The following is a 20579-nucleotide window of genomic DNA, read 5'->3' as shown; positions in this document are numbered from 1 at the left end:
GGATCTAAACCTATAAATCTTTTGGATCGACACTGTAATATGTTAATTTTTTTTTTTTTTTTTTATCAAAACTGTAATATGTTAATTTAGTTTTATTTTCTCTCGTTGATCTCTTGAGTTGACATAGAAAAGTAAGCCATTGGCGCGAAAGTTGTCGGCCACGCGTGAATCAAAGCAGTTTACGTCCAATTATCTTGGACTTTGGTCGATATAGTTTATCATCACGATAACCTGAACCGTACGTTTCTCCGTTACTAATTTAAAAGACTATCGATAAGTCTCTTGTCCAAATGTTCCAAAAAAGTCTATTGTTCTATTATAGTATCGATTTGAAATTTTCTTCATTTTCTTAATCTTGATTTTTTTTTTTTCTTGATTGTTGATATAGAATGCTACTTGATATACTTTGGCCTCTTAGGGTAACTTGTTCTTAGCATACTTGCGTTTTTGGAATTTAAGTAAAACGTGTAGACAGAACAGAGTATATTGTTTCACCATATATATATATATATATATATATATATATATATAAAATATACATCTTAATAGTTAAAAGTATTACATGAGTAGGTATAAATATATAACATACTAGGGTAAACCCGCCCTACGGGCGGACAGACGAATAAAATTAATATGACAAATTTACTTTAAAATTTATTTTAATTTTAACTTAAATAGAATTAAAGTTCATAATTCTTTTACAGCAGTTTTATTTATGTATTTTATTCTTCATTCTATAATTATAAACTTTGTCTAGTTATAGTAAAAAATTTAAAATATAATTATTAACTTTCTATCAATGTTTAAGGCACATAGATTTTTAAACTTACAATTACAGTAAGTAGAATAAAGTTATTTACAATTACAGTAAGTAGAATAGAGTTATTTTCTCTTAGTTATATATTTGTTTCATATTGATTTGAGCATATAAACTTTTCTCTGCATATTTTAAGCAAAAAGAAACTTTATCTGCATAACTATAAAGTATTAACAATTGACTAACCACAATGCTTCGTGTCTATTTAGTTCTCGTAAAGTTTTAATTCTGAGTACCATGTCAATTTCATTAATATACAGATGTTATGAAACCATATTTTGCTTATTTCTTAATATGTTATGATGCTTAGTTAGGGAAAAGATAAGGATGCTGTAGCAGGAATTTATAATTCTTTCACTTTAAAATATCTGAAACGGTGTAAATTTTAAGAAAGTACAGCAACATAAACCAATATGTAAAAGATTAGAAATTTCCTGACTTCCATTGTTTCTCATACCTACTCATCCCAACATAATCCTTCTTGTGTGTAGGAGCATAAATCATACTACTTGCCAACCCAACTGAAACTTCTTTGAGCCCATTACCATTACACATTCTTACATCCAAATCCATCTTCGATAACTTCAAACTATCCAAAATTGAGGTGCCATTGCATGCCTAATCATGAACTGTCTCTGTTCCTAACTTTGCTGCTAATCACGTTTCATAATTCATCTCAGATGTATATTTCCACTTACATCAATTATCAACAGAATCATTGGGAATGCTAGATTTATAAAATATTTAAGATCCAACGACCTTCATCTATTCCGACTCCAACTCGTACCCAACCTTCCTATCCACCAGCTCAAACGCCTTCCTTCTCATCTACTCCTTCCCCCATGCACTCTGGTACGGATCATCCACGTACACGCTGTTTCTTCACTCATCCACTATAACTCCGCCAATACTCTTCCCCTCTCTCTGCTTCTTGCTCGTCTCCTCGATACGACTCCAATGCTCCGCCATATCAGACTCTCCGCAATTCTCACCATTCCGCGTACAACAACAAATTCCATCACATCCGCATACACACATATTAAGATCTGTGACATCAACACCAGAACAAAATTTCCCAAAATAGATATGAAACCACGCACACAAAACAATCATGCATTCAAATCCACACAAATTTTATAGACAATCAAGTAACTCTAATTGAAAAGAGAGAGATTTGTATGCTTACCTGCATTAATTTATCTTGCGACATCAGACTCCTAAGAACTTTTTACATTCGCCACAAACCCACCGTAAGTTGGACTGCAAATTGAACCAGAAATCTATCAGTTTTCCTTTTTCGAGAAGTTTTAAGAAAAAAAAAAAGGAAATAACTGATGAATTTGAACAAAAGAAACTCACATATTTATAGATTGCAGATTCACACTATAGAAGGTATGAGGGGCTACGAAAAAGCCAATATAAAAAGCCAATAATGGACTACGGAAAATCATAAATTTGCTAACAAATGAGGAGGAATGGAAATCACTGATAGTAGAAAAAAGAAAATCAAAGGAAGATGATAAATCTTTGTTCTTTGAGGTTGAAATCAAAGACCAACCTTTTTATAGGAAGCTCAGATTAGAATGAAGGATACACCTGACTATTATTTTAGGAAGCTCAGATTAGAATGATGAATTTTTTTGGGGGTAAAGCACACCTTTTTATAGTGGAAAAATCTGAGAAAAAAAATAAAGGGATGGCTAATGAGTGCGTTAAAGACGACGCTTTAACTCAGCCTAACTCCGTAACGTTTCCAGATTTTTTTCGATCGGAAGATGAGGATTCAAAAGGGAGGAATACAGGACGACGCCGACTCATCGCATAACTCACGAAGAAAGGAATAAAGGCGCTGCGTTTTAGATGAACAGACACGTGGCGGCTTCTGAATAAATGAGTTTGTGACATGGCATCCTATGTGGATAGTCTAGGAGGGATTAAAACCCTTCTTTATATAAATAGATAGATTTAAAAATGTATAGATATAAAACAAACGCTTTTGAATGCCTTTTTTAGTAGCCATCAATATATATATGTAACTTTTGCTGTAAAATAAAAAAGAGTTAAAACACTCTGCAGGGTTGATCCTTTTTTTTTTTGATCAACCAAAACATTTCATTAAAATCAGAAGCAAAGCAGAGTCTACATGCTTTGGTACAATGCAGCTTTAGCAAGTGAGTCTGCAGCAGAGTTCAAGTTCCTAGAAACATAAGAAAACGATACAGAAGAAAAACAAGAAGATAGGTTCTCGATATCCAAGTTGATTCCGTAGAGCTCCACCGGATGTTGCTTCGAGATGAGTGCTTTGACAAGCACTTGGTTATCTGATTTGAGGCAGATATTTGGTATATGGAGGAGCTTAGCTTGTTGGAGAGCTTCTCGGACAGCTAGTGCTTCCGCCATTAGAGGTGATGCAACGTGAACTTCAAGGGATGATCCCCTGATTTCTTCCTCTAGCCACGGGATATGGAGGATCCATCCACAGCCTGCTGCTTTGTCCCTGCAGGGTTGATCCAATAACATCATTTGATCTCATTCGTTTGAAAAGAAAAATAAACCTGCTCCTCCCGCCGCAGCAATAGCAACAGTAAAAACAATTGAAGATCTAGAGGCGGAGCTAGATGGCGAGGTTTTAAAAACAATTGAAGTTCTTATGCATGTGCGCATATTTGATAAAATAAAACAACATAAATCTATATACATTATATATGTTTTCAATATATGATTATTCTAAATTTTTTTAAAAGATATATCCAACATCCTAACGAAAACAATCCCTTTTTAACCATAAGAATTATTTTTTTATTAAAACATAACGACTAAGATTACATGATCAGTTAATCATAAACAACAACACAAACTAAACATTTATTATTACAACAATAAAACCCTAAACTCCGTACTATGCACGAATAGAACGTGTTGAAAATCGAGCCGGAGCGCAAACCTTTTTAAAAGAACCAAAATAATTAACGTAATACGAAATTTTCAATCATACTAAGAAGAACCATGCAACGGCGGCGAGAGCAGATCCGGAGACTGAGATCTCGACCGACGAGGCTCTTCCCGTAGGAGCTGAAGCTTCAGGGCCTTCGCTGGCGTTTCCTTCGTCGGTGGACGACGACGGAGTCGTGTCTTGTGTCGGAGATGGAGGAGAAGAGGTGGAGGGTGAGTCAGACGAGCTGGTGGGACCTTTGGAGTTATCGCCGGAGCTCGAAGCTGGAGACTTGGTGGAAGATGACGTAGGAGGTTTTGCGGGGGCACCACCACCTGAAGATTGGGAAGCGCTGGGAGTGGTGGTGGCATTCTTCTTGTCTGTGGTAGGAGCAGAAGCCTTTGGCGGCGAGGTTGGTTTTTGTGAACCCGTGGCAGCGGGGGGAGGAGTGGGTGAGCTTTTGTCGCCGTTAGGTTTGGGCGCGCCGGCGGGTGTTTGAGCATCGGCGGCGAATACGGTGGTTACGGCCAAGACCGCGACGGCAAGAGACACAAGTCTAAATGTCATTGTCATTTTTGTGTAAATATGAATCTTTTTTGCGTGGTAATTAAGTAATAAATCACTTCTTAGTTTTGTCTATTGAGTGGTTTATGGTAACGGTAAAAACATTCGAAAAAGGAAGGGAAGAGTGATTTTGGAGGAAATTAACAAGGTGGTAAGATTTTATTTATAGGGGGGACTCTAGAGATTTGACTGAAGTATTGGTTGACCGAGTTCATCGGCTTTCGTCATAAATTTTATTGGTTTCATCTTTTGTTAGCAAATAAGAGAACATGTGGTGATGATAATTTCGACTTTCAAGAGACAGTAGAGAGAACGAACACGTGATGATTGTAAGATTATAGATATATTTTTTTTGGTTAGAATGGTTTTTGTACGCATTAATTAGTTCAACTTAGGGTTAAAAATTCATGTACGTTCCGTTATGGAGTGACGTCCAAGTTAAATCCAGATTATGATTCTCGAGAGCAGCTAGGGTATTTACCAAAATGTTATATAAATCTGCTGCAACTTTTTTTAAAGATAATTTTAAATCCAGATTATGATAACAATTTTTTGATGTCAAGGAAAAAAAATATCTGGGCAGATAAAAGGGCCCGTATAAATTGTTCCAACTGAAAGGCCTGGTTAGACTTTCTTGTGGCCCACGATATACCCCCACACGGTTCAACTGACACTCTACCATTTGCTACAGCGGTTCTGGTTCTCTTGCTGCTATGTCTGTGTTTGAGGCTAAGTATAAAGAAGGCCTAACTGTAAGCGAGCAGGAACATTCCTCTTTCAGTTTCCGTTTGTATTATTATTATTCTTTGGTATTATTGATTTTCTTGTTACAATGTCCTCTACAGAGATGAAGGTATTGAGTTGGTCGCTGAATCCATATGCTCAGGTATATTCAACGACCTGGGTAGTGGTAGCAAGGTGGACCTCTGCGTGATCACAAATGTTTGTCTACACCCTTCAATGCCTGATACATGTGATTAATCTATAAAAACCCCTCTGGTCAGAGCATATGTTGACTCATAATCTATCATAATCACAGACATTACAGGGACTTAGTAAATCGCCATTGAACCACACAAAAGACCTCTTTTGTATTCCCTATGTCTTGTTCATTGCTTTTTGAACTTGCTATCTGACACTGTATTGTCAAACAGGGGAACAAGAAAATCAAGCCTCTGCTAGCGTAACCTAGTGTGTGTGAGACATCAGGCTTCTCGTCTTTTTACCAAAGGATTATTCAGAATCTTTGGGTGTGTGCCATCTTTAGTATTTCAATGGAAGCTCCCATGAGACTGGGAGATTTGTTTCTTTCCTGAAGTTATTCACTCAACGCTGGTCTATGCAAAACCGTAGCGAATCATACCGGCTAATTAATCACATTCTCTATACCGTTTTTCTTGACCATTCTTTAGAAAACTTTTTTTTTTTCATTCTTTAGAAAACTTATTAAATGTATATTCTTATTTAGCTACTACTCTAATAATATTTTTTTATTTTTTTATCTAACACAAACAATATTTATTTAAAATATAAAATTACACAAAATAGTATAACCAAATTGTGAGCTATAAGATTTGAAAAGAATTTTTCTTAAATAACAAATAAAAATATTAAATAGATTATAAATTGTCTAAAACAACATAAAAAGTTAGGTCTATGAGTTAAGCTTCATTAGTATTCAAATTAATCGCTCAACATGTAGAACTTTTGTGGAGATAAGATATTTTGCATAATGTGTCATCCTCTTTTTCATAACAAATGTTATAGAATGCTATTTTACTTCATTAATTGAAAGTACCTCTCCAATGGCCATTTCTGAGGTGGGGCATTCTATCAAGTTATAGCTTTTTATAAATATGTCTCTATTAACTATGTTTAGCTTTTATATTATCTTGCTAAATATGTAATTTCTAAGGAATAAATTTTAACAAAAACTCAAATTTGATATGAAAGTCAAATATAATTTGGATTACATAGTTTTATAATTCATCTAATTAACACTATATGAAAACATTAAAATATAACCAATTTTAAATTACCAATAAGAATAAAATATTTGGAACTAATTTTAGTTTTAGTTAAAATAATTTAAGCAATTTTTTTATAGATGTACCGAGTAATTGTTGATTCTAGAATGTTTCATTGGGAAGAAAGTGTGATTGAGCTGCAAGCTTCAGCAGCTTGAGACTACCGCAAAATCAATGGTGGCAGTTGAGATACTTGATGCAAGCATATACGTGTTTGAGAATACCACCTTGGAGAGCTTGCTAGCAGGTTTCACTATGATCCCATATATAATATAGGTTTCATCTATTATCTTTAGCACACTCAGTGGAGTGATTGGAAGATTAGCTTCGATACTTGCAGACTAGAACTAACTATTTAAACTAAAATAATATTTCAGTTTTGGTTTAGATCATCATCTTGACTTGTAATTAGTTATAATCTTGTAAAAAATTAAAACAAATTTTGTACACGTTTTGCTTAAAGATAAACATCGTTTTGAAAACTATTTCATCTAGTCTGGTCCATGCGGAAACATGCCTCCCCACAAACAGAACAACATACCACAATAACTTAACAAGGTGGTTGTCAGTGAAATATAAGATCAAGTGACCGTCTTTAAGCCACATATTATTTTCACACACATATATATATATATATAAAATTATACTTGATGCAAGTGTTTAAAAATACTCCCTACAGACTATACTAAACACTACAAATTTGACACTAAAAACCTAAAACCAATACAAGATTCACATAGTGAAAAAAGATTTTTTTCTTATGGTTTTATTCATCGGTTTGTGCATCTCTAAATCTCATCTTATAATCAAGTACCTAAGAAATTTGAAGACTATATTTGGGAATAGTTGCAGCGAACTTAACTTGTGTGGCCTTTGTTAGTTTAAACCTTTTCCTTGCGTGCTGGAGTAAAAGAAAGAAGAAAACCCAAGAGGGAGTTGTTGCTGTCTGACAAAAACCTATAAAACCTTTCTACTTTATCTTTGTTATTATGTTGCAGTAAGTGCTCGGTTTTCCTTTTCTTCTTCTTCATGTGGAAGATATCATCTGTATCCAAGACGTATGAGACCTACAAGAGATGCATATAGTGGTTGGAACAGAATGCATATAGTGGTTGGTTGTCTCAGTGAAACCTATGAGAAAGAAATTTATTTCTTTCGAGACCTTTGAAAAGAATTGATCCTATAGTTTATTCATTAATGATTTCATTCAGCGTTGGTTTGTGGGAACCGTACTGAATCATGCCGCCGGTTTGTTCGAAACTAGAATCAACACATTTTAATTTACGTAACTTGAAAAGACCTATTTCATCAACAACATGGCTTATAACACGGCATCGCTTTTGGACTCCCGATAACGTTTTTGTCCCCGAGTATATCTCTAGACGCGCCTTTACATGCACATCAGGTGAAAACCTAAGCACATGTGACACATTTATATTATAGCAAACCATTATTAATCTAATTAAAATTTTCAGATTTGTTTTCTTTCTTCTTTGATTTTTCTGTGTAAGCGTTTTAGATTCTAAACTATCAGATTGAGGAGACAGAAGAAGATGGAGCAATTATCTAATGGCTCGATCACTGCCAATATTTTCCCTTCAGCTCCGGCTCCTCTTAAACAGCCTTTCGTGATCGGTACGTTTCCATCTCCGTCGCGATTTCAACCCTCAGTTTAGTTTGAATTTTGATCTAATTAACCGATCTGCTCATCCAGGTGTTGCGGGCGGAACCGCCTCCGGTAAGACAACGGTCTGCGACATGATCATGTCTCAGTTACACGATCAACGTGTCGTCCTTGTGAACCAAGTAACATACTCTGTTCCCATCATATTGTCACGGATCTTATACACTTCTTGTCGGAAAATTCAAAATTTGTAATAAAAAAAGTCAATTTCAGGATTCGTTTTATCATTCGCTTAGTGAGGAGAAACTAAAGAAGGTTCACGAATACAATTTCGATCATCCTGGTAAATTAGTAATCAAAGCGACTTAATATTTTTTTTGTTTCCTTCACGTTTTAACATGCAAATATGTATACGTAGACGCGTTCAACACGGAGGTTTTGCTTTCTTGTATGGAGAAACTACGGTCTGGACAACCGGTGAGTATCCCTAGCTACGATTTCAAAACCCACCAGAGCATTGAATCAGCTAGTCCGGTTAACCCAGCTGACGTAATCATCTTAGAAGGGATATTGGTTCTTAATGATCCTCAAGTTCGTGACCTCATGAACATGAAGATCTTTGTCGATACAGGTGTGTTTGAATATCCTCATAGCTTAACATGATCATTTTAACCGACTAGTGGTAGTCTAGTGATAAAAGGACATGATTTAAACCCGTCTGTCCTGGATTCCATTCTTGGGAACAAAGTTGGCTATCTGAAAGATATTTCAAACTCGGATCAGACATTGTGCTAGCGAATCCATTAAGTAGCACTAAGTGCATTTTTCTCGGACCGACTAGATCAACCGATATAGCATATAAAAAAATGAATCGTTTATATGCTCACAATTCACTAATGCAGATGCTGATGTACGTCTCTCGAGGAGGATACAGAGAGACACTGTCCAGAGAGGAAGAAACATTCAAAACGTGCTTGAGCAGGTCAGTGATACTCTCTCTATATATCTAACTCTTGTTGTTGAGTGGAAGCTATATGTAAGTGTCTTTATTATTTCATTTTATAGTATACAAAGTTTGTGAAGCCGAGCTTTGATGAATTCATCCAACCATCAATGAAGTATGCTGATATAATTATTCCACGAGGAGGAGACAACGATGTTGCCATTGATCTCATTGTTCAACATATCCGTACAAAGCTGTGCCAGCACAATCTCTGTAAGATATACTCAAACATCTTCATCATATCTTCTACCTTCCAGATCAAAGGGATGCATACTCTTATCCGCAACGTCAACACCACAAAGCATGACTTCGTCTTCTACGCTGACCGATTGATTCGACTGGTAAAAGCCAAAAGCATATAGGCTTTTCACAAAATGTTCACAAAACCGAAGAGTGGATGTTTTATGTGTTTGTTTGTCTCAGGTTGTGGAACATGGACTTGGTCATCTTCCTTTCACTGAGAAACAGATAACCACTCCAACAGGTATTAACTAAACTACTAAGTAGTTCGAAAAAATGTATGACTAAATGTTAAGTTAGATATATTTACAACTTAAAACCAATTAGTGATAAATAGATTGACCTATTTTGTTTAAATAGCTCCCAATTTCCGATGTGGGAGACTTCGTCTCTAATACTAAACCGTACTGAAGTTTGCACTAAAACTTAACAGGATCAGTGTACACTGGAGTAGACTTCTGCAAGAGACTGTGTGGCGTCTCTGTGATCAGAAGGTACCTATTACATTACATTACTGTCTCTGCTTTGTACTTCGTAGCTCTTATGTTGTTTTTTGGTATTTTACAGTGGAGAAAGCATGGAGAACGCACTAAGAGCTTGCTGCAACGGGATCAAGATTGGTAAAATCTTAATCCACAGAGGGGATAACGATGGTCGTCAGGTTTGTTTCTTATTTTGAGAATACATTTTCTCATACATCTCAGCTCAGTGATTGAGTGATCTTTTCCGTGCAGTTGATATATGAGAAGTTACCAAAAGATATCGCAAGCCGACATGTCTTCCTCCTTGACCCTGTTCTAGCTTCAGGTTCGTAGTAAGCCCATACAAGAAGCTATAAAACAAAGGTTCTTACATTCAATGTCTTAACGTTTTAAGAGTGTTAACAGGAAACTCGGCAGTGAAGGTTATATCTTTGCTTATCAGCAAGGGAGTTCCAGAATCACATATCATCTTTCTTAACCTCATAGCTGTAACCAACAAACCAAACAAAACCTTTGTCTGAATGATCACCTATTTTTATTTTTTCACTGATGCATAAATAAAACTGCAGGCACCTCAAGGTATTCACGCGCTATGCAAGAAACATCCGATGGTAAAGATCGTGACTTCGGAAATCGATGCCTCCCTCAATGAGGACTCGCGTGTGATTCCAGGCTTGGGAGAATTTGCAGACCGTTACTTTGGTACAGACAACTCAAAAAAGTACCAACCTGGTCTGCAAATCTCAAAGTAATTTCAAAGGATGTTCTGTTTCTTCTTCTTCTTCCATACTTTATGAATCAATCAGTAACTAAAGCCCATCCCTTCATCAATCATCATATAAACCTTCTGATGCATCCTTAGTTTCTTCCAACAGCTTTCTGGTTTGGCAACATTCGTTTAATTCTCTGTTTCTCTATCCCTTACATTACACATTACATTATTATCCAAACATGTTTTTGTAGTTGCATATGCTTATAATATAATTGATTTATTAACGACTTGAATTTGAATATAAGACACAACATAGAGTTAGTTCAATACAAAACAAATACAAGACAAATCAGCAGAAAAAATGAAAGAGTTACTATATATAAGAGTAACATTTATATTCATCAACTCCACCAGGCTTACTTGAGACGTCACAGCACCTAACGGTTATGGCCACGGTAGGGTCCAACTTGGCGCAGGAGAATATCATATCTCCATCTCTGCTGTACGTTAGGAACGTTAATGGACGTTCATGTCATGTCCCTTCATTAGTATCGGCCTCATCTTCATAGTTGCAGACGATGATGACGACAAACGAAGCAGAAGCAGAAGCAGGACCCTAGTTCAGTTGTGCTCTGTTTACAACATGCTATGAAGCTCCACCTGGATGCCACGTGGTTACCTTGCCAAAGCTAAAACTCCTCCTGCCGCGTGTATATCATGTCTTATTTAAATGGGCCTGAATGAAAGGCCAAGGTAAGATACATTAGGCTTTTGATGGGCCTTGAATACACGAAGGTGATAGATAGGCAGCCGATTTTACCGCTTCCTTTAGCAGTAATTTCGACGAAGCGTGGAGGACCAATTGCTGTGGATTCAAAGCTGAAAGAGAGAAGATCTCAAAACGTTTGAACCAGAATCCGTTTTCGCTCTTGTGATCGGCGGCTTTACGAGTTCTGCGTTTGTCGGATTCTGAGTTTTGTCGTCTTCCTCTCTGTCGCCACAGAACCGAAAAAAAAGCCAAACCGGTATGCGATCGCATGTTCTTCCCCTTACTCGGAATTGTTGTCGGTGATTTATGTTCAAGACTATTTTTAAAAAAATTTCGAAAAGGATTGTTGTGTTGGTGGGTGATCCTTTGGTGAAAATTCCAATTTAAGTTTCTCTGGTAGTGATTTACAAAAAAGGATATATCCATTGATATGGTGTAAAGCTATTCTTAGGAGATGCTATTGTGGATTGGTTAAATGATAAATAGTTGTCCACTAAGTGGTTATTGCCTCACAGTATACTATAGAGTGTAGGCTTTTTATAAAAGCTCATCTCTTCCAAGATCCTCAAGGGTTCTTCTTGAGTTGATCATGTTATCTTATTCTTTCTTTTTTTTGTTGTTGTTGTTGTAGTTAGATGCATCGGATCAAAGAATGCAATTGTGACGAAATCGAAGGAATGAACATGTGACACTACCTGCATAGACAGTAACAACTTGTAGGTAGTACTTAATCAATGTGTTGGAAGTACAATAACTTCATCAAGTATCAAAACCATTTTCTATTTTTCAATCCGCAGTGGAAAAGATGAGAAGACCTAGCCAAATGATGAAGCTGCTTGTAGCATCCTTTTTCGGAGTTATAGTTGGTTTCCTTATGGGTATTACTTTTCCAACTCTCACCTTAACTAAGGTAAGTCTAACCCCTTCCTTCTCCTCTTGGTGCACACCAATGTCTCTCTATCTCTATGCCTTGATTATGTCTGTTTCATTACAAGGTAATTTTTTTTTTTTTTGATCTTCTTGTTTTTGAAAATGGTTAAGATGAATCTTCCTTCCTCGCTGTTCCCCTCCATTGATCTTGCATACATTGAGGATAACTTATCAAGAAAAAGACTGTTTAGCTCTTGGTCTTCCACAAAGAGCCCCAAACCCAAGCATGACATCCCTGATCCCCCCTATACCTATAATGACACTAAGGTTTGGGGTCCGTTTCTTTTTTAGACTTTCTATGTTGTGTTTTGTTATGAAATGATGGAAGGTTTTTTTGCAGATATGGGTTGCTAGTAATCCCCGTGGTGCTGAGAGGCTGCCTCCAGATATAGTAACCCCTGAATCAGATTTATACCTCCGTCGATTGTGGGGTGACCCTAATGAGGTACTTACTGGCTCTTGTATTATATATCAGTATGGCTTTCAAAAGATCATTTTACATTTTGGTTTTGTATGGCGTGTAGGATTTGAAAACCAAGCAGCGGTATCTTGTAACGTTTACGGTTGGTTATGGTCAGAGGAAAAACATAGACGCTGCGTTGAAGAAGGTATCCTGCCGTCCTTTATAATCTCCTTTCTTCCTTTTCTCATTGCTTAACTTTTTGTTTCTCTCAGTTCTCAGATAACTTCACAATAATGCTGTTTCACTACGATGGCCGAGCCAGCGAGTGGGAAGAGTTTGAATGGTCTAAGCGAGCCATTCATGTGAGCATTAGGAAACAAACAAAATGGTTAGCAGCTACCAGTCTTCCCTCCTAATAGGAGTTTTCTATGTACTGACAAGATTCACTTAAACCTGAAGGTGGTACGCCAAGCGGTTTCTTCATCCGGACATAGTTGCTCCTTATGATTATGTCTTCATATGGGACGAGGATCTTGGCGTGGAACACTTTGATTCTGAGAAGTATGTTTTTTTTTTTTTTGAAGCTTTAGCTTCCATCTAATGGCTTATTAGGTTATTAAACATTTGAATTATATTGATAGATATCTGGCGGTGGTGAAGAAACATGGTTTGGAGATCTCACAGCCTGGGTTAGAGCCATATGAAGGTCTCACATGGGAAATGACAAAGAAAAGAGATGACACTGAAGTCCACAAGTGAGGATAATATATACATATATAATCTAAGTTCCTAAGTTATCTTTTTTTCTTTAAAACATTGCAATGATCATATATTCAACAATATTTTCTTGCAGGAATGCTGAGGAGAGGAATGGGTGGTGCAGTGATCCAAATCTACCCCCTTGTGCAGCGTATGCTACTTTATATACACATATCTAAATAACTTCTTTTTTTTTTTTAAAGTATTTCACTGATGATTATTAGCTCAGCTTGGAGATTGGATATCTTTATTTATCATTCATGCTTATTATGTAAAATGACTATCAGATTCGTTGAGATTATGGCTCCTGTTTTCTCCCGTAAAGCATGGCGATGTGTTTGGCATATGATTCAGGTATGTCGGAAAAAAAAAGAACCTTATCTCTGTTTTGTCTTCAGCAAATTCTAATTGTTAAAATTTATAACCGCAGAACGATTTAGTTCATGGATGGGGTCTAGATTTTGCGGTTCGAAAATGCGTTCAGGTTTGCAACTTCACTTCCTTTTCGACACACACCTATATACACAATTCAGGTATGCTAATATTTAATCTTGCAATTAATAGAATGCGCACGAGAAAATTGGAGTGGTAGATGCTCAATGGATCATTCATCAAGGTGTTCCATCACTAGGCAACCAAGTATGTTCACACAACTTCCTCTTCCATTTAATTTATTAAGATTTTTTTTCATTTTGTGGGCTGGCTTTAAAAACTATATAACACAGTTTCTGCACTGAATATCATAGTTGTTAACCTTTTGCCCATTTTTTCTTGGTGAATCTAAATACCTGACAGGGACAACAAGAGCAAGGGAAACAACCATGGGAAGGGGTAAGATATAGATGCAATATTATATATCGTGTTTTGTAGTCTTTTAAGATATAACAAAAAACTCTTTCTGACTTAATTATATGGTTCTCTCAGGTGAGGGAAAGATGCAGGAGAGAGTGGACGATGTTCCAAGACAGATTGGATGATGCAGAGAAAGCTTACTTCGAAGCATCTGCTCACAGCAACTCTTCTTCTTCTTCTTCTTCACGACCTCACCGGTAACCAAAAAAAAAAACAAAAAACAAACAAAACTGTCTCTCTTTCTGAGTTACACTCCGTTGCCTTCTCTGCTAACGAAAATATTCTAAGCACATTTATTAACTTTTTTTTTCTTTTTGTTAAATCATAGTATTGTTGGAAAAATATAGATAAATATTTTGCTTCTTACTTATACCACTTTTTTTTTTTACATTGAGCTATATAAAGAAATTTTCAATGAAGTTGTAGGCTAAACAGCATAACACATCAGCAGTAACAAGATTTAGATAATATGAAAATAATTAACACGATCATGCCAGAACCAAAGCAGATGGGTTTCAGACTCGAACTAATAACTACATGTTCAAGTATTGGGTTCTGGTGCCCAAGGAGGGCATATGGATCTAATAATAGATATGCTCTTTAGGAAACAATGAAAAGAACATTGGAATACATTGTCATAATACCTCTGAAGAATGAAAGGAGCTGGGCAACGACGACGGCATGTGCTGCAAAGTGGTCGTGAAGATGTATTGTTAGGCAGTAACTCAATACCGTCTCCAGCATCTCCTCCTGGCTTAGCGTACTTGAGATCCCCAAGCACGCAGAAAACATGAAGAGTGACTCCACAATCTTTACAAGTGTAGAACCAGGTCTCTGGATTTGTTTGTCTCTCGCAGATATCACACCAGTATGTGTAGTTGTTGTCGCTTGCCTTTTCGCCGTAACAAAGGGTGAGTGAATGATCATCGTACCTGTGAAGTGTTGTTACTGTTAGGGGCAGAGTAGCGCAACGCAAGTCCAAGAAGAAGTCGCATTTGATACAACCTAGGATGACTCCTTTTCCACGGATGCCGCAACTCTGGCATGCCTTTGGTTGAGCTATGTTATTTCTTCCGAGGTAGATTAAGGGATGATCAGGATGACTTCCGTGGTTGAAAGGCACTGTAAGCGAGATGCATAGTAGGTCAAAGTTCTGAGATCCATTCGTATACATGAAGCCTTGGCAGCAACGTTGCAGACAAGCATCACATTCTTTACCTGCCATATATTTCTCATTCAGAAGACTGAGAGGTGTTGGGCTCAGAAAATGTCGTTTCTTCTTAGGAAGATTAGCACATGTTTCATGGAGGAGGAAACTACATTCTGAACAGTTGTAGAACATGTCGTCATCTCCAATGGGACGAACACATGCTCCACACAAGATACTTTCCTCCGGAGCAACACCTTCTTTCTCGACGCTCATGTTATGTTCATGAGCGAAATGAGTGATTGTGTTGTCATCAATATTCACCTTGAATGGTTCGATATCTTCGTCTTCTTCGGGTACTCCGTCAAGCTCTTTCCCGTCCCATACATCTCTCCTTGTTGCACATTTTGGATGAAGAGCATAACTAGGACAAATGGAACAAGAGTAAGCCCCATATGACCAATCAATCTCTTCCCAACAAACTCCACACCTCCATTCTCCAGGACCAAGAGGATACGTGTAAGAAACGCGGTGATCATGGTGACTGACATGAATGACTCGTGGTAAGCGAGCACACTTTTGATGGACCATCATGAAGTCACACTCCAAGCAGACATAAGGAGCCCGGTCACCTTTAGTCCCACAAGCATCACAGATGAATGAGATCATTCTTGGCATGAGCGTGAGTGTATGATGATGGATCTTTAGATTTGAAAGAGAAACTGGTGGGGTTTTTTTGACTGCACAGTTAAGATCCAAGTTGAACTTACACATATCACAATGATAAAGTAAGTTTTCAATGTCTTCACCACATATATGACACTCTTTGTCAGTATAGCCTGGAGCTCCGTTAGTGAGAAGCTTAAGAGGGTGTCTAGCATGAGATGGATGAGTGATCTCTAACATGAATTTGGAGAAGCATTTTGTATGAATCATCAACCTACAAGGAAGGCAAAAGTATCCATACTCGCCGGACCGACCACAAACTTGGCACCGCATATTATCTCCAAAATCAAGTACGAACAGAGGATGAGAGTGCCACGGCAGTACCACTTGGGTTTCACTCAACATTGCATCAACCATGCAGTCAACGTCCATATTGAGATTACAGGTGAAACAATGATAAACGAAACGCTTGGTGTTTTTACCGCATATATGGCATTTTGGATCAGTGTGGTCAGGAGCACCTTTTGTTAGAAGCTTGAGATGATGTCCAACATGAGAAGGGTTCTCGAATGTTTCTTGTGTGGTAAACACAAAAGCACATACCTTGTGAATGGTGAACTTGCATATACGGCAATAATAGCCACCACGATACGATCCATAACAAACCTCGCATTTCGTAGCATAAGGACGGTTGTGTAGACGATGCTCGTGTCCTGATAACGCCACGGTGAACATTTTAGGGAAGATGGAGAGAATGCAGATTAGTGTTTGGATAGTTGGACTTTCGTTTCATGTAATAATTGATCAATATTGCTGTTCATCTATGCTTTTAGATTGATGATTAATTAAATGTTCTAGTTATAAAAAAAAGTCATCTCTCTCTCTTTCGTGTCAATCAATGCTACTTGTTTATATTATAGGAACAATTAGCGAGATATCTACAATAATGTTGACAGTTGACAAAATCTGCAATAATGAACTTGTTGGCACGCAGTAAGTAGTTGTCTGTCATGTTACCGAAACACTATTGGTTTATCGTAACGAAAAGGTCTTATAGTGAAAAATAATGTATTTAAAATCAATAATAAAAATTAAAATCGGATTTCATATATACAAAGAAAATAATATATCAAAAAGGGCGTTTGGTCTAGTGGTATGATTCTCGCTTAGGGTGCGAGAGGTCCCGAGTTCAATTCTCGGAACGCCCCCAATATTTTCCTTTTACAGGCTTTATTTTTGGGCCTATCTATATGCACCCGGCCTTCATATATCTAAGCTATGGGCCCAAATTTATTTTATGATATCACAAGTTTGCTGAACACGAGACTGAGCTGTAAAAAAAAAAACATTTTCTATTTTGCAAGATCTAAACCAAATCCAACAGTCCCCTCCCTCTTTACTCAAATCTTTCTCACTCCACTGTGCGATGGAAAGAGACGAAGATTGGGAACTATGCAACGAAGACGGTTTCGTTTACAAGCGAATCCGTCGTATCTCGGACCCTGGAGAAACAACATCCAATCCGGTGGATCCGGGGTTAGATCCCGCCGCGGAGGAGAGGAATCGAAGGAAGCGGCAGAAGAGAACGCTGGTGAAGCTCAGAAGCAAGTACCAGAGAGAGATCCAGCAGTGGGAGATTCTGTCGAACAGCTTCGATGCTATGCGAGAGAAAGCTGCTGGTGGATTTCAAACGACGTCGCAGCAGGAGGGAGATGATGATAGGTTAAACGCGAACGAAGCGACGTCGTCTCATGGTTCTTCCGCGTCTGTTTTCCTCGACGAACTTCTCTCTATGGTAGTAGTTAGGTTTTTTTTTTTTCTCTTTCCCATTCGATTAGATTGAAAATGTCACTAATGGTTTGTACATGTTTTGAAAATTTTACAGGCGGAAGCACAAGAAGTGATAATCAATGATGTGTCAAACCTGTGCGAAGTTGTAGAAGAAATAATTAGAGTGGAAGAAGAAGAGACGAAGCAGTCGTTATTTGATCTTGATGTTTGGAGTTCACCTAGGAATCTAATGGCGTCGCTCTGTGCTGATTAATCACTAGCTTCTTCTACTCTAGTCGGTCCATCAGGCTCTGTACATTCTTGTCTTGTGTTGGAACTGTTTCAATAAGATGTGAATCTGCAGCATTAACTTAGAATCACACTGAGTTTAGTGTTATATGTATGTGTAACCGTGTGTTGTTCAAAAAAAAAAATGTATGTGTACCTATGTAACATGTTTCAAACACAAGATGAAGCAGGGAAAGTTATTAAACCTCGGAATAAACCATTGAACTTGAGACTTTTGCTTTTAAGATTTTACTTGATGAGAGGATTTGATCTTTACAACACATTGAGCTTCTGACTCGTCACTCTTACTTATCAACATCAATTCCTAGTTCTATCAGTTTTGCAGTTAGCTTCTCTACTTTGCTCTCATCTTGCTTCCTTTCTCAAGTGTAAGATTGTGTTGATATTGTTGTCGTCATATTCTTGTTCTGGGCTCATCTTTCTATCGATGATGTTCGATTACCAAAGCTAACAACATAGAATATCAGCTTTCAATAATCAGAAACCAAGGCTGACAAAACAAAAAGATCAGAAACTCGCTGATCTCATGTTCTTTATTTCTAATCACTATCCCATTCCTCATCCCTTTGTCTTCAAATTGTTGATACCATCTCTGGAACTACTACTGTAACTGAATCTTGGTCGTTTAGAATCCGATATTGTCATGTTTTCTTCATCCTCATCACTGCTCGAAATGTAATCAGCCGGTGCATCTTCTTCATCTCCAGAATCCCACATTGTGTTATCAAGATCACTCAGCACATTTTCATCACTCCTCACTCTAGGTCGAGGATCAGGGCTTCTTCTCTTAAAATCCTCTCCCTGCCTTCTTGTATTATCGTCATCACTATCTTTGGATTTCCTCGCCTACGTGTATCCCTTTCATTTCTTCTAAATTCATGACTTGAGTCTCCATAAGGTCCTATGTTCCGTCCTGCTAACTCCTCTCGGTTCCAATACGTTATTCTACCAGACTCTTCCTGCTCCGCAGCTTCCTCTTCTTGTTCCGCAGCTCCCCTTTATTTATACTAATTGTTTCTCTAACCTCAGCAACAGAGTCGTTGTAGTATAGTGGTAAGTATTCCCGCCTGTCACGCGGGTGACCCGGGTTCGATCCCCGGCAACGGCGGAATTTTTATATTTTTCAACAGAGTCGTTTGTATTGCCGGAATTTTTATATTTTTCAACAGAGTCGTTTGTAGTACAGCACACGAATTTTTTTTTCTTGTTACTGTGATCTAAATTCTGAACTATCTGATAGTGGAGAGGTAACGGAAGAGAATTTGCATGATCTCAGTGAAATTTGGCCGTTCGTTAGGATCGTCTTTCTAGCATGAAGTAACAATCATCCCTAACTCCCTTCGTAATCTTCTGCACTCGGCCACAAATTCAGAACCTTGAATTCATATTCTATCTCGAATTAAATTCTGTTTCAAGAAACGACAACTTGTGCCACAAGACCATAGCCGAGATGATTCAAAAGTGTTAAATTTAATTGACTTTGATTCCATTAGTCTTTTTAAAAAAGATTTTGGTTTATTTATGAAACCAAACCAAACTGATAATGAAAATCAAGCAAATTGTCGAAGAGTTAAAGACAAATCAAAAGCCTCAAATTTTGATTAAAGAATCTAATTCTAAATTTTATAGTCGAAGCTGACAAAGAGAGTCTTGAGAATACATATGTTGTTTTAACACTAACGGCGTCGTATGAAGACCGTCTCCAAATCTGAAGGAGGCACAAAGTACTCTACACCGACATTGCTCCGACACTTCAAGGCCGGTCGGCGTTTCCTCGGCGCCGGCGGACACTTCAGTTTCTCCGGGGCCTTGGCGTCATTCGCCGTGGGTGTGATACAGCAGTACTCTTCGCTGCCACTGTAGATTTCTTCTTCAGCCTCTGGCTCTGTTTCTCTCTCCGGCTTTCTCAGTTTCGTCTTCAACGGTTTCAGTGAAGCCCGAATAGAGATTTCGGCGATGACCCATTTTTGACCATCACTGTCTAATCCTCTTCCGACTTGTGATTTCTTCGAAGAACAACCCATATTTTTTTCTATTAGTTCCGATCAAGAAGATGCGAAAACAAAAAAAAAAGTAGAAAAAAAATCTCTCTTCTCTGTTGGAGGAAGGAGAGTACGGAGAAGAAGAAGGGATAAGTGAAAAGTCTGCGGGAGATTCTTACTTTTAAAGACACTCCTATGATTTGCTTTGCTTCCCCAGGAATTTTAAGACAAGAAGGAAGCTTACATAGGAAGCAGAGGAGAGGGTAAAATCGGAAACTAGATAACGCGTTTCTGTCTATTTTTTGGCGCCATGGTGTTGAGAAACATTGCTAACAACGGTTCTTTTTCCCGCCACTTTCTACCCACACAGATTATTGCAAGGCTTGTTTCGGCCCAAGATTTAAAAGCCTTATTACAAAATTTAATGGGCTTTGAAGATTTAAATATATTGGGCTTTCTTTGTTCTTCAAAAGCAAAACACTTCCTGAGTTTTTTTTGGGGGAAAATTAAATTTTCCCGCGTCACCGCCTAAAAAATGGAAGCAATAAGGATTAGTCCCGCCCGGTTTCACATTTTTAACGTGTTTTCTCC

At 37.7% G+C, this 20579-nt stretch overlaps 7 protein-coding genes, 1 long non-coding RNA gene and 2 other non-coding genes across 14 annotated transcripts; 5 read left to right on the top strand and 5 right to left on the bottom strand.

The window, feature by feature from the left end:
- Positions 1-1145: 1145 nt before the first annotated feature.
- On the bottom strand, positions 1146-2773 carry LOC130499402 (uncharacterized). Its single transcript, XR_008938257.1, has 3 exons — positions 2177-2773; positions 2004-2077; positions 1146-1863 (listed from the first exon to the last, which is right to left on the bottom strand). It is a non-coding gene; the product is annotated as an uncharacterized LOC130499402 (long non-coding RNA).
- A 183-nt stretch (positions 2774-2956) lies between these two features.
- On the bottom strand, positions 2957-3337 carry LOC130500236 (uncharacterized). The gene has a single exon (XM_056995001.1). It carries the CDS (start codon positions 3335-3337, stop codon positions 2957-2959), a length of 381 nt encoding a protein of 126 aa, XP_056850981.1.
- A 399-nt stretch (positions 3338-3736) lies between these two features.
- LOC108826747 (uncharacterized) lies at positions 3737-4481 on the bottom strand. The gene has a single exon (XM_018600110.2). It carries the CDS (start codon positions 4320-4322, stop codon positions 3807-3809), a length of 516 nt encoding a protein of 171 aa, XP_018455612.1. The 5' UTR covers positions 4323-4481; the 3' UTR covers positions 3737-3806.
- A 3218-nt stretch (positions 4482-7699) lies between these two features.
- LOC108826262 (uridine kinase-like protein 5) lies at positions 7700-10686 on the top strand. Of its 2 annotated transcripts, XM_056994654.1 has the most exons (13): positions 7700-7745; positions 7860-7975; positions 8055-8146; positions 8238-8307; positions 8383-8595; positions 8867-8946; positions 9030-9308; positions 9391-9451; positions 9641-9701; positions 9775-9868; positions 9942-10014; positions 10095-10177; positions 10259-10686. In XM_056994654.1, exons 2-13 carry the CDS (start codon positions 7894-7896, stop codon positions 10439-10441), a joined length of 1371 nt encoding a protein of 456 aa, XP_056850634.1. In that variant the 5' UTR covers positions 7700-7745; positions 7860-7893; the 3' UTR covers positions 10442-10686. The 2 variants fall into 2 exon arrangements, with proteins under 2 accessions (XP_056850634.1, XP_018455153.1); XM_018599651.2 differs by lacking the exon at positions 7700-7745 and having other exon boundaries at positions 7763-7975.
- Positions 10687-11225: 539 nt separating this feature from the next.
- On the top strand, positions 11226-14484 carry LOC108828723 (uncharacterized). Of its 4 annotated transcripts, none has more exons than XM_056994656.1 (15): positions 11226-11426; positions 11806-11886; positions 11968-12080; positions 12212-12367; positions 12441-12545; positions 12625-12708; positions 12776-12891; positions 12963-13064; positions 13145-13258; positions 13357-13413; positions 13550-13616; positions 13693-13746; positions 13827-13901; positions 14058-14093; positions 14187-14484. In XM_056994656.1, exons 3-15 carry the CDS (start codon positions 11976-11978, stop codon positions 14313-14315), a joined length of 1200 nt encoding a protein of 399 aa, XP_056850636.1. In that variant the 5' UTR covers positions 11226-11426; positions 11806-11886; positions 11968-11975; the 3' UTR covers positions 14316-14484. The 4 variants fall into 4 exon arrangements, with proteins under 4 accessions (XP_056850636.1, XP_056850635.1, XP_018457989.1 ...); XM_056994655.1 differs by having other exon boundaries at positions 11806-11890; XM_018602487.2 differs by having other exon boundaries at positions 11802-11886.
- A 126-nt stretch (positions 14485-14610) lies between these two features.
- LOC108828722 (uncharacterized) lies at positions 14611-16737 on the bottom strand. The gene has a single exon (XM_018602482.2). The coding sequence runs from the start codon at positions 16660-16662 to the stop codon at positions 14656-14658; it is 2007 nt and encodes a 668-aa protein (XP_018457984.2). The 5' UTR covers positions 16663-16737; the 3' UTR covers positions 14611-14655.
- Positions 16738-17063: 326 nt separating this feature from the next.
- On the top strand, positions 17064-17135 carry TRNAP-AGG (transfer RNA proline (anticodon AGG)). The gene has a single exon. It is a non-coding gene; the product is annotated as a tRNA-Pro (tRNA).
- Positions 17136-17257: 122 nt separating this feature from the next.
- Positions 17258-18212, top strand: LOC108825607 (uncharacterized). The gene is made up of 2 exons (XM_018598931.2): positions 17258-17722; positions 17813-18212. Exons 1-2 carry the CDS (start codon positions 17354-17356, stop codon positions 17969-17971), a joined length of 528 nt encoding a protein of 175 aa, XP_018454433.1. The 5' UTR covers positions 17258-17353; the 3' UTR covers positions 17972-18212.
- An 830-nt stretch (positions 18213-19042) lies between these two features.
- Positions 19043-19114, top strand: TRNAD-GUC (transfer RNA aspartic acid (anticodon GUC)). Its single transcript has one exon. It is a non-coding gene; the product is annotated as a tRNA-Asp (tRNA).
- A 435-nt stretch (positions 19115-19549) lies between these two features.
- On the bottom strand, positions 19550-20209 carry LOC108826630 (cyclin-dependent protein kinase inhibitor SMR6-like). Its single transcript, XM_018600015.2, has one exon. It carries the CDS (start codon positions 20028-20030, stop codon positions 19683-19685), a length of 348 nt encoding a protein of 115 aa, XP_018455517.1. The 5' UTR covers positions 20031-20209; the 3' UTR covers positions 19550-19682.
- Positions 20210-20579: the final 370 nt, after the last annotated feature.

Source organism: Raphanus sativus, chromosome 9 (genome assembly GCF_000801105.2).
Source record: "Raphanus sativus cultivar WK10039 chromosome 9, ASM80110v3, whole genome shotgun sequence".
In the NCBI taxonomy this organism is placed as follows: Eukaryota; Viridiplantae; Streptophyta; class Magnoliopsida; order Brassicales; family Brassicaceae; genus Raphanus; species Raphanus sativus.
This window is presented reverse-complemented; position numbering and strand designations above follow the sequence as displayed.

What these genes read in the sequence shown, in the direction of transcription:
- LOC108826262 (XM_056994654.1), top strand. Translation starts at nt 7,894, where the DNA reads ATGGAGCAATTATCTAATGGCTCGATCACTGCCAATATTTTCCCTTCA. An exon ending in GGGATAACGATGGTCGTCAG is followed by an intron (nt 9,869 to 9,941) that starts GTTTGTTTCTTA and finishes TTTTCCGTGCAG; the next exon opens with TTGATATATGAGAAGTTACC. An exon ending in TCTTTCTTAACCTCATAGCT is followed by an intron (nt 10,178 to 10,258) that starts GTAACCAACAAA and finishes ATAAAACTGCAG; the next exon opens with GCACCTCAAGGTATTCACGC.
- LOC108828722 (XM_018602482.2), bottom strand. Translation starts at nt 16,662, where the DNA reads ATGTTCACCGTGGCGTTATCAGGACACGAGCATCGTCTACACAACCGT.
- LOC130500236 (XM_056995001.1), bottom strand. Translation starts at nt 3,337, where the DNA reads ATGTTATTGGATCAACCCTGCAGGGACAAAGCAGCAGGCTGTGGATGG.
- LOC108826630 (XM_018600015.2), bottom strand. Translation starts at nt 20,030, where the DNA reads ATGGGTTGTTCTTCGAAGAAATCACAAGTCGGAAGAGGATTAGACAGT.
- LOC108825607 (XM_018598931.2), top strand. Translation starts at nt 17,354, where the DNA reads ATGGAAAGAGACGAAGATTGGGAACTATGCAACGAAGACGGTTTCGTT. An exon ending in TCGACGAACTTCTCTCTATG is followed by an intron (nt 17,723 to 17,812) that starts GTAGTAGTTAGG and finishes AAAATTTTACAG; the next exon opens with GCGGAAGCACAAGAAGTGAT.
- LOC108826747 (XM_018600110.2), bottom strand. Translation starts at nt 4,322, where the DNA reads ATGACAATGACATTTAGACTTGTGTCTCTTGCCGTCGCGGTCTTGGCC.
- LOC108828723 (XM_056994656.1), top strand. Translation starts at nt 11,976, where the DNA reads ATGAGAAGACCTAGCCAAATGATGAAGCTGCTTGTAGCATCCTTTTTC. An exon ending in GATGACACTGAAGTCCACAA is followed by an intron (nt 13,259 to 13,356) that starts GTGAGGATAATA and finishes ATTTTCTTGCAG; the next exon opens with GAATGCTGAGGAGAGGAATG. An exon ending in GGAAACAACCATGGGAAGGG is followed by an intron (nt 14,094 to 14,186) that starts GTAAGATATAGA and finishes TGGTTCTCTCAG; the next exon opens with GTGAGGGAAAGATGCAGGAG.